The sequence below is a fragment of the Manis pentadactyla genome, chromosome 2 (assembly GCF_030020395.1).
Source record: "Manis pentadactyla isolate mManPen7 chromosome 2, mManPen7.hap1, whole genome shotgun sequence".
Classification (NCBI taxonomy): Eukaryota; Metazoa; Chordata; class Mammalia; order Pholidota; family Manidae; genus Manis; species Manis pentadactyla.
In genome coordinates, this window is record NC_080020.1 from 201,686,474 (window position 1) to 201,698,298 (window position 11,825).

An 11,825-nucleotide genomic window follows, 5' to 3' on the forward strand; every position below is an offset into this window, starting at 1 on the left:
GATAATGGGGGGAATCTAGTAACCACAATGTTGCTCATGGGATTGTATACTAATGATACCATAATAATAAAAAAAACTGTTCTTAAGGTTTGTCCATATTGTAGCATGTGACAGTATTTCCTTCCTTTGTAAGGCTGAATAATATTCCATTGTATGTGTGCATGCATGTATGTGTGTGTATGTATATGTAGATTTATTTATATATAACACACTTTGTTTATCCATTCATCCATTGATGGACATTTGGGTGCTTCCATCTCTTGGCTGTTGTGAGTAGTGCTATGAACACAGGTGTGCAAATATCTCTTCAAAATGTTGCTTTCAATTTTTTTGGATATATACCCAGAAGTGGGATTGCTGGACCATATGACAGTTTCATTTTTAATTTTTTGAGGAGCCTCCATGGTGTTTTACATAGTGGCTGCATCATTTCCTTATCTTGCCAACAGTCTACAAATCATCCAAATTTCACCACATCCTCACCAACACTTGTTACTTTCTGTTTTTTTTTTTAATAGTAGTCATCATAATGGGTGTGAAGGGTACTGCATCATGATGTTGATTTGCATATCTCAGATGGTTAGTGGTGTTGAACATTTTTTATATGCTTGGTCATTTGTGTATTATCTTTGAGAAATGTCTGTCAAGTTCTTTGCTCATTTTTTAATTGAGTTGTTTGATTTTTTATTGTTGAGTTGTAGAGTTCTTCATATAGCCTGGATATTAACGCTTCATCAGATTATGATTTGCAGATAATTTCCCTCATTCTGTAGGTTGCCTTTTCACTGTTGATTGTGTCCTTTGATGCATAAATGTTTTTAAGTTTGCTGTAGTTTAATTTGTCCATTTTTGCTTTTGTTGTCTGTGCTTTTGGTCTCATATCTAATGAATATTTGCCAAATTCAATGTTGTGAAGCTTTTTCCTGTTTTCTTCTAAGAGTTTTATAGTTTTAGTTCTTATATTTAGGTCTTCAATCCATTTTGAGCTAAATTTTTTATATGGCATAACAAGGTCCAACTGAATTCACCGGTTTTGATTACTTGCTTAAGCATCCTGTAATGATGACCCTTAAAGGTCCCAGAAGAACCTAGAGGCTTCCTGTGGCCTTGGCGTGGCCATCCCAGGCCTTTGAGTTCTAGCAAAGTCACTTACATTGTACTGGACAAATATCCATTGAGCACTTGCTAAGTGCCTGATGGGTTTGGGCAGGAGATAAGTGTGTAAAGTGAGGGCAGGAGATACAAAGATGAACAACATGCAGGGAACTCTCTAGGGTGATATGAATGCTCTATATCTTGATAGGAGTTTGGGTTATAGAGGTTATGCATTTGTCAAAATTCAGTGAAAGTACATTTAAGGTTTGTGCATTTCATTTCATGTAAAGTTCACATCAAAAGAAAAAAATGAAACGAATATTGAACTCTAATTAATGATGCACACTTTGAAGTTTTTAGAGGGAAGTGCACTTAGGTCTGTAATTTAGTTCAACATGCATCCAAAAAAAAAGGTAGGCTAATAGATGGATGCAAGAGTGAATAAGTGATAAGCAACATGTTTAAATATTAATGTATTTGTTCCACATTTGAAATTTTTTTTATAATAAAATGCTCATGGACAAAGATAAGAAGATAGCACCCAGAGAGAGAGACTGATCTTTACCTCACACTGCGTAGTTAATGGCCTCTCACATCTTGTCATAGTCTTTCTTGCCAGGAGGGAGGGCATGGGGATAGAACTGGCTAGCACGAAAAGCATTTGCTCTCCCTTGGAGCCTGTTTGTAAACCTCTGAGTCATCCCAAGATGTGCCTCCTGTAATGAGGGATCGGTCAGAGTAATTCTGGTGGCTGATGATTGCCCACAATTGTTGAGGTCCTCCACTATCTACAAAAAGGAATATGTTTTACATCGTAACTTAGTATACAATTACATATAACTCAAAATTTTCATGAAACTATACTTTGATGCACTCTGATATTTTGTATTCAATTTCTGAAAAATATGTCAGGTTTGATCCATTAATGGGTTAAGAACTGACAGTTTGAAAAATGCTGCTCTAATGTATAAATCATACAGACCAAAAGATTGACATATATTATTTAGTACTAACAGTGATAAATTGAGAAACTTCATAAAAATCATTAGCATTTTCAAGTGTTCCTTAGAGCTTCAGATCCTTAACAAACTGAGTTTTATTACGTGTGCCACTGCAGCTTCTAAGTTGTGTGACCTTGGGAAAGGTGTTTAACTTTTCAGCCTCAGTTTTATCATCTGTGAAATGGAGATATTAGGGGAAATACATACTTCATAGAGTTCTTGAAAATGGTTTAATGAGATGATATCTGTAAAGTGTTTAGCACAGTGACCAACTGAAAGGTCTCAAAAAAGTGGTAACATTTTTTTTCAGCCACAAATTCATGAACTTCCAGATATTTAAGCCTCAAAAGAAACCAGAATTCCTTTAGCTTCAAAGGAATATGGTGTCCCTCAGATTCTTCTGCAGTTCTTTTTTCCTGTTTGTTTTTTATAGAAATACCCAGTTGTTGGCTCTAGCACTCAGTAAAATCAGTACTGAGATTGCCAGCAGTTGGTGATGGTATTGGCAAGGGTGCCTCTGGCTGCACAGGGATTTCTGGCAGACTTGGTGGTGTTTGTTGTTGAAGACTGCCTTGGCATAATCCTAGGTGAAAGAAGGATGCCTGGGGTTCCCCACTGATTCATCCCTGTAGTGTGGAATTTTGGATAAACTGCATCTGACTAGGGGTGGACAGGGAGAGCCCAGAGGACCTCATTACAGACAAGCTTACCTCTTTGAGATTCCCTTGCTGAAGGATTATTATGCACCATTTGGAGTCCTTCCTTTTTAATGGAACAATTTTGGCTCCTGGTGGAAATAATTAGACAGAAAATGTTCTGGTATTTTTGGAACAATTAAAATTTTTACTCTTCTTAGTTTAAGAGAATCTTGGGTTATTATTGCTGGGGGAGCCCTTAGAAGATCAGTGTAACTCTGCCTCCCAGAGTGGGAATAGCAGCAGGCTTTTGGCACCAGGTCCAGTGCTCCTGTTCATGTCTGGCTAGAGAAGGGACATAGTACTTTAGCTGCAGGACTGGCAGATCTCAACCACAGCCACTCTAACTGTGAGAAAATAATTTTCTATTGTTTTAAGCCACCAAGTGTACGGTCATTTTTTTTATAGCAGCCAACAGAAACTACTATACTTAGGTTCACAATTTCTTGGTGGTCAGTGGCTATTGGCCTTATAACCAGTGCCTGGTGAATTGGTGACTAAAGACTGGAAAACAGGGTAGTTAATGAAGGAGTGAGAATGAGAATTTTATTTCTATAGTGTCTTTTTTTTTTTTTTTGCCTTTTAAATTTGAACCATGTGAATTTTTCTTTTATCTTACATTATGTTTTTTTTGCTTTTTTTAAGTTTTTAAATTTTTTAAAATTTTGGTATCATTAATCTACAATTACAGAAAGAACATTATGTTTACTAGGTTCCCCCCTTCCCCAAGTCCCCCCGACATACCCCTTCACAGTCACTGTCCATCTGCATAGTAAGATGCTGTAAAATCACTACTTGTCACCAAGTTCACAGTCACTGTCCATCTGCGTAGTAAGATGCTGTAAAATCACTATTTGTCTTCTCTGTGTTGCACAGCCCTCCCCGTGCCCCCTACGCACTATACATGCTAATCGTAATGTCCTCTTTCTTTTTCCCCACCTTTATCCCTCCCTTCCCACCCGTCCTCCCCAGTCCCTTTCCCTTTGGTAACTATTAGTCCATTCTTGGGTTCTGTGATTCTGCTGCAGTTTTGTTCCTTCAGTTTTCCTTTGTTCTTATACTCCACATATGAGTGAAATCATTTGGTACTTGTCTTTCTCCACCTGGCTTATTTCACTGAGCATAATACCCTCTAGCTCCATCCATGTTGTTGCAAATGGTAGGATCTGTTTTTTTCTTATGGCTGCGTAATATTCCATTATGTATATGTACCACATCTTCTTTATCCATTCATCTACTGATGGACATTTAGGTTGTTTCCATATCTTGGCTATTGTAAATAGTGCAGCAATAAACATAGGGGTGCATCTGTCTTTTTCAAACTGGGCTCCTGCATTCTTAGGGTAAATTCCTAGAAGTGAAATTCCTGGGTCAAATGGTATTTCTGTTTTGAGCATTCTGAGGAACCTCCATACTGCTTTCCACAATGGTTGAACTAATTTACATTCCCACCAGAAGTGTAGGAGGGTTCCCCTTTGTCCACACCCTTGCCAACATTTGTTGTTGTTTGTCTTTTCGATGCTGGCAATACTTACTGGTGTGAGGTGATATCTCATTGTGGTTTTAATTTGCATTTCTCTGATGATTATCAATGTGGAGCATCTTGTCATGTGCCTGTTGGCCATCTGGATTTCTTCTTTAGAGAACTGTCTATTCAGCTCCTCTGCCCATTTTTTTATTGGATTATTTGCTTTTTGTTTGTTGAGGTGTGTGAGCTCTTTATGTATTTTGGATGTCAACCCTTTATTGGATCTGTCATTTATGAATATATTCTGCCATACTGTAGGATACCTTTTTGTTCTATTGATGGTGTCCTTTGCTGTACAGAAGCCTTTTAGCTTGATATAGTCCCACTTGTTCATTTTTGCCTTTGTTTCCTTCCCCGGGGAGGTATGTTCATGAAGAAGTCACTCATGTTTATGTCCATGAGATTTTTGCCTATGTTTTTTCCTAAGAGTTTTTTGGTTTCATGACTTACATTCAGGTCTTTGATCCATTTTGAATTTACTTTTGTGTATGGGGTTAGACAGTAATCCAGTTTCATTCTCTTACATGTAGCTGTCCAGTTTTGCCAGCACCATCTGATGAAGAGACTGTCCTTTCCCCATTGTATGTCCATGGCTCCTTTATCGTATATTAATTGGCCATATATGTTTGGGTTAATGTCTGGAGTCTCTGTTCTGTTCCACTGGTCTCTGGCTCTGTTCTTGTGCCAGTACCAAATTGTCTTTGTAGTAGAGCTTGAAGTTGGGGAGTGAGATCCCCCCCACTTTATTCTTCCTTCTCAGGATTGCTTTGGCTATTCGGGGTCTTTGGCAGAGCCATATGAATTTTTGAACTATTTGTTCCAGTTCACTAAAGAATGCTGTTGGTAATTTGATAGGGATTGCATCAAATCTGTATATTGCTTTGGGCAGGATGGCCATTTTGACGATATTGATTCTTCCCAGCCAGGAGCATGGGATGAGTTTCCATTTGTTATTGACCTCTTTAATTTCTCTTAAGAGTGTCTTGTAGTTTTCAGGATATAGGTCTTTCACTTCCTTGGTTAGGTTTATTCCTAGGTATTTTATTCTTTTTGATGCTATTGTGAATGGAATTATTTTCCTGATTTCTCTTTCTATTAGTTCATTGTTAGTGTATAGGAAAGCTACAGATTTCTATGTGTTAATTTTGTATCCTGCAACTTTGCTGAATTCTGATATTAGTTCTAGTAGTTTTGGAGTGGAGTCTTTATAGGATTTTTTATGTACAATATCATGTCATCTGCAAATAGTGACAGTTTAACTTCTTCTTTACCAGTCTGGATTTTTCTTTGTTTTGTCTAATTGCCGTGACTAGGACCTCCAGTACTATGTTGAATAACAGTGGGGAGAGTGGGCATCCCTGTCATATTCCCGATCTCAGAGGAAAAGCTTTCAGCCTCTCGCTGTTCAGTATGATGTTAGCTGTGGGTTTATCATATATGGCCTTTATTATGTTGAGGTACTTGCCCTCTATGCCCATTTTGTTGAGAGTTTTTATCATGAACGGATGTTGAATTTTGTCGAATGCTTTTTCAGCATTTATGGAGATGATCATGTGGTTTTTGTCCTTCTTTTTGTTGATGTGGTGGATGATGTTGATGGAGTTTCGAATGTTGTACCATCCTTGCTTCCCTGGGATGAATCCCACTTGGTCATGGTGTATGATGCTTTTGATGTATTTTTTGAATTTGGTTTGCTAATATTTTGTTGAGTATTTTTGCATCTACGTTCATCAGGGATATTGGTCTGTAGTTTTCTTTTTTGGTGGGTTCTTTGCCTGGTTTTGGTATTAGGGTGATGTTGGCTTCATAGAATGAGTTTGGGAGTACTCTCTCCTCTTCTATTTTTTGGAAAACTTTTAAGGAGAATGGGTATTATGTCTTCTCTGTATGTCTGATAAAATTCTGAGGTAAATCCATCTGGCCCGGGGGTTTTGTTCTTTGGTAGTTTTTTGATTACTGATTCAATTTCGTTGCTGGTAATTGGTCTGTTTAAATTTTCTGTTTCTTTCTGGGTCAGTCTTGGAAGGTTGTATTTTTCTAGGAAGTTGTCCATTTCTCCTAGGTTTCCCAGCTTGTTCGCATATAGGTTTTCATAGTATTCTCTAATAATTCTTTGTATTTCCGTGGGGTCTGTCGTGATTTTTCCTTTCTCATTTCTGAGTCTGTTGATGTGTGTTGACTCTCTTTTTCTCTTAGTAAGTCTGGCTAGAGGCTTATGTATTTTGTTTATTTTCTCGAAGAACCAGCTCTTGGTTTCATTGATTTTTTCTATTGTTTTATTCTTCTCAACTTTATTTATTTCTTCTCTGATCTTTATTATGTCCCTCCGTCTGCTGACCTTAGGTCTCATTTGTTCTTCTTTTTCCAATTTCGATAATTGTGACAGACTATTCATTTGGGATTGTTCTTCCTTCTTTAAATATGCCTGCATTGCTATATACTTTCCTCTTAAGACTGCTTTTGCTGTGTCCCACAGAAGTTGGGGCTTAGTGTTGTTGTTGTCATTTATTTCCATATATTGCTGGATCTCCATTTTAATTTGGTCATTGATCCATTGATTATTTAGGAGCATGTTGTTAAGCCTCCATGTGTTTGTGAGCCTTTTTGCTTTCTTTGTACAATTTATTTCTAGTTTTATACCTTTGTGGTCTGAAAAGTTGGTTGGTAGGATTTCAATCTTTTGGAATTTACTAAGGCTCTTTTTGTTGCCTAGTATGTGGTCTATTCTGGAGAATGTTCCATGTGCACTGGAGACGAATGTGTATCCTGTTGCTTTTGGGTGTAGAGTTCTATAGATGTCTATTAGGTCCATCTGTTCTAGTGTGTTGTTCAGTGCCTCTGTGTCCTTACTTTTTTTCTGTCTGGTGGATCTGTCCTTTGAACCATGTGAATTTATTACCTGTTCAAAAAATAAATAATCCTGATGGCCCTGTGAACCCAGTAGTAGGGGAACATGGTTCATTTTATTTATTCATTGCACTGAGTAACGACCTGAGCTCTTTGTGTCCCTGAGAACACAGGAACTTGTGTTCTGTGGAATGCATTGTCTCATCATTCTTTTCAAAGTGTTGCCTCACGAGCCTCCCATCCCACCTACTCCAATGTCTTCTCTATCCATTGTACTTCTGATGGTTGGGTCTAAGCCAGTGATGGAAAAGAATAATGTGGCAAAAAATGAATGATGGTATAATAACTATAAATTTGAATTTTAAAATATAATTTGAGATTTTAAATGTAATGTGATTAAAAATTATCTCAGAATTACCTCTCATTCTGGGTTAAGGCTTCCTAACTGGCATGCTGAGAGTTAACTTCCTTAGTCTTGCGTGTGCAGGAAAGGGCCCTGGGGTTGGAAGGGTGCAGAGCCCCCAGGCTGGTGGCTTCTGTTACAAGAATACTACCCCTTGATACCAGTACACTATGTAAATATTACTGTTTTCAACTATTATTACAGTTGTGTGTGCAGTGATACAGAAAGGTTGGTAAATACTGCCGTAGGTAAAACGTGGCCATATATTTCAGAAATGTATGTTGCATGATAATAGCTATGGAAAACAAACAAACAAACTAGTTGGGTCCTTGGAAAAATTCTAGTGATTCTTTGGCTCCAGTGCAGGAGTCCTCAGCCTTTTTTTCCCTCTGTGACATTCACAGTGAGGATGGTCTTGACTTGGTGATGGTGGCCCTGGCACCCCTTTGAATTGCAAGAAGCTGGTTCAGCTTCAGTGTCTCCCACACAGGCCTAGAGGAAAAGAAGGCAGAGGAACATTTTAGGAAATGATCTTGAGTTCACTCTTATTTACCAAGAAACAAGTCATCAAAACCTTGGGTATGTCCACTGTCTGTAGGATCAGAGTCCTTCTGACCTCCCTAGTAACTGACATCACAGTCGAGAACCACTGTCCACACAGGGTAAGTAACATCTCATATTGTGGCCTGCTGAGTAAAAGTTAATTTCAAACTACCAAATAAGAGATGGCTTTCTAAAAAAAAGTATTAGTGACAAGCAAAAAAAAAAAAAAAGGTTAATGGCAGTACATGCAATATATAAAGAACCCTATCAAGTAAAGTTTTCATTCGAACTGTGATACTTGTTCTGTTGTGTCCTGGTGGGTCTGGGTCTGATGATGTTGGTCATGCAGTCTGTTCTTTATGTTTTCTGGAAAAAGTAACTGAATTGGTATGTCAGAATAGTACTATCTGAAGAAATCTAAGAGCTATTAAAATACTTAAAAATAAAATGATCAATTCTTCTTTTGTTCTCTTGACAGGATAATTGAAGCTATCTGCATTGGTTGGTTCACTGCAGAGTGCATCGTGAGGTTCATCATCTCCAAAAACAAGTGTGAGTTTGTCAAGAGACCCCTGAACATCATTGATTTACTGGCAATCACACCGTATTACATCTCCGTGTTAATGACAGTATTTACGGGCGAGAACTCTCAACTCCAGAGGGCTGGAGTCACCTTGAGGGTGCTTAGAATGATGAGGATTTTTTGGGTGATTAAGCTCGCCCGTCACTTCATTGGTCTCCAGACACTTGGTTTGACTCTCAAACGATGTTACCGAGAGATGGTGATGTTACTTGTCTTCATTTGTGTTGCCATGGCAATCTTTAGTGCACTGTCTCAGCTTCTTGAACATGGGTTGGACCTGGAAACATCCAACAAGGACTTCGCCAGCATCCCTGCTGCCTGCTGGTGGGTGATTATCTCTATGACTACAGTTGGCTATGGAGATATGTATCCTATCACAGTGCCTGGAAGAATTCTTGGAGGAGTTTGTGTTGTCAGTGGAATTGTTCTGTTAGCATTACCCATCACTTTTATCTACCATAGCTTTGTGCAGTGTTACCATGAGCTCAAGTTTAGATCGGCTAGATATAGTAGGAGCCTCTCTGCTGAGTTCCTAAATTAATGCACTGCAGATCAATTCTTGCAAACACTTTGATAGAAAGAGTTGACACTGCTTCATATTCATGCGTTTCTTGCTGGGTAAGCACTGCAGTGGTACTGTCATCACCTTGGTAGGGTAACAATTATCCTTCCCAGCCGAAGGGATAGAACAATTTATTTATTATGGAGTAAACAGGATCGAGACTACAAAGGAAAATAGAGGAATAGTAGGGTCTTTTATTTAGACTTGTCTCCTCCTTGCCTTGAACAATTATACTTTTTTGTGTTTGTTTTAAAGTACATTATTTGAACATTTTAAAACTGAAAGCTACTATTTCCAAATGTTTTTCTATCTTATGAATTCAGAAGAAGCTTGGAAGTTATCATGTTGTTTTTTGCTGGAGAATAACATTTTCATTTCTAAATGTTTTATAATCTCTCCTATCAATGTCAGAAGTATCCTGGAAACATATGTCACATGCAGGAACTGTTTAACAAATACTTAAAAAATTTGGCTAAATTTTAAACTGTATAATGGAGCTAGATACAAGCAAGAATAGTATTTGAAAGACTTTTCCAGAGTATTTCTCAATTCTCTGATTTATTTTTGTTCCTATTATTCACCTTATCATACAGCTTCATGGAAGGTTGAGTACGTTCTCCCCTTTCCATTTTGGAATTCTTTTCTCTCTTTACTGAAATGAATCCAAAGAGTATTTCAGAATGAGGAGAGCTTGTATTGTTTAGCATTTTATGGGAGGAAGTTCATTTTATTTGAATTTATTGCTGTTACTAAGTGATAATTGTCCTAACATTCAGCTATCCAAACAAGACTGTTTCCAACATAAAAATCATAATAGAAATAATTTGATATCACAGCCCATATTTATCTTCTTCTGCTCTTAATTTTTTTCCATGGGTTTAATAAGACTTTTTTAGGATATTTATATAGCCCTTTTATACCAAAGTCATACTTAGATGTTATCGCTGGAAATCATAAAAAATAAATTAAATATTTCCTTACTCTTGGTTGCTGTGTAGCTAAGCCAATTTTAAGCCAGCTAAAAGCAATGAATACATAATTATTTTATCTGATCTTCACCATTGTGAATTATAGCTACACCAAAACTTCTTATAACAATGTTGAATAACATGCCACATTAATCCGGCTAGATTATTAAGACTAGACAATGTAAAACTGATGACTGGTTAGTGCTAAATTTTAGCAATATGAACTAGGATTTTGGTTTGTTAACCAGTTCCCATAACCAATGTGTAAACACAAGAGGTTAAAAGTCATAGATCCATGGATAATTTAATGTTATAGACTGTTATTTAGTTGGGGGGGAGGGGATGGGGTGGAGAGGGGATGGGACCTCAATATACTTATCAGGGAAAGGGTTACCAGAAGTGTTCATTAATGGAATATTAGCCATCATCTAGTTCAAACCTCAACTAGTACAGGAGAAAACCACGGCAAGAGAGGATATGTTTGTGAAGGAGTTGGGGCTAAAGCCTGGATCTCTAGACAGCTGGCCCAGCAGCTTATCCTTAACACACCTCTGGGTTTTGAGAAGCCACGCTTCTTTACCATTGCCATGCTGAGGTAACAATAGCAGAACCATCCCCCAACCCCAGTTTCTTTTCCTGAACTTATGTGATATTTTGACCATTAAGCATCTCACCCACCTTCCCAACTACTGCACACTGGTATGCTACTTACTACAGACTCAAAATAAATTCTGTTATTTATTGTATGTTTATTATATTTTAATCTGATGTAAATGGTATGGATTTATTTTTGCTTACCTATTTGGATTAAGGTTTTTTGATTCATGAGAATAATATACAGATGATAGCATCCCCATATGACTAATAAAAATATGATAGGCATACATTTTGCTGGTACCGGGAATCTTCATGGGAACATGTCTCATGTCCGCCAGTAAATTATAACTATCTTGAGGGCTGGGACCTCTCTTTTGCACACACCTTCATATCCCCACAGTGTCTATGACAGATTTGGGCACAAACGATGGACTGATTTGGTGGTGGGTGGTGGGGAGGAAGACTTCTGTGAAGAGGCAAGGAGAAGAATGCAAAGAATACATCCATATATGTTCATGTATAGTCACATGTGTGACTACACACACAGACTTTGAGGCTGCCCTTAAGTAACAAGACATCTCCTGACCAATTCATAAACGGGCATGTTGTATAAATTCTAATGACAGTTCAGCTGCCCATTACTGAGACAGATGATGGGACATGATAGAGTAGTTCATTCATGAATGAAAAAAAAGTATCATGGATGTTGTAAATTTTTAGGAACAGAGGCATTTTCTTATATAACTTTCCCTGAATTTTGCTGCCTTTAAAAAGTCATCTAGTAAGACTTCTCTCTAGTTGTGCTTTTAGACATTTTCAGAACTCAGTCTTCACAGCAAACAACACTTTCATTAGGATCTGTATTAGTACCAGTAAGTCAGATCTTATCCTAACTTAGAATGTCCAGCAAGGAAAGAGGAAGCCTGAATGTTTGTTCTGATTTTACCACACCTGAGATTACCACTTGATCTTAATGTATAACTTGCATTATATCCTCTAAAAT

The 11,825-nt window shown here is 37.7% G+C and overlaps 1 protein-coding gene across 2 annotated transcripts in view; it reads left to right on the forward strand.

Annotated features, from left to right (window-relative positions):
• KCNG3 (potassium voltage-gated channel modifier subfamily G member 3) overlaps window positions 1-10,534 on the forward strand; it is a 47,130-nt gene extending 36,596 nt beyond the window's left edge. For both annotated transcript variants that reach the window (XM_036925803.2, XM_036925804.2), the window contains exon 2: window positions 8,591-10,534. In XM_036925803.2, the coding sequence (XP_036781698.1) occupies window positions 8,591-9,236 (646 nt within the window). In that variant the 3' untranslated portion in view covers window positions 9,237-10,534. The remainder of the gene's footprint in view (window positions 1-8,590) is intronic.
• Window positions 10,535-11,825: the final 1,291 nt, after the last annotated feature.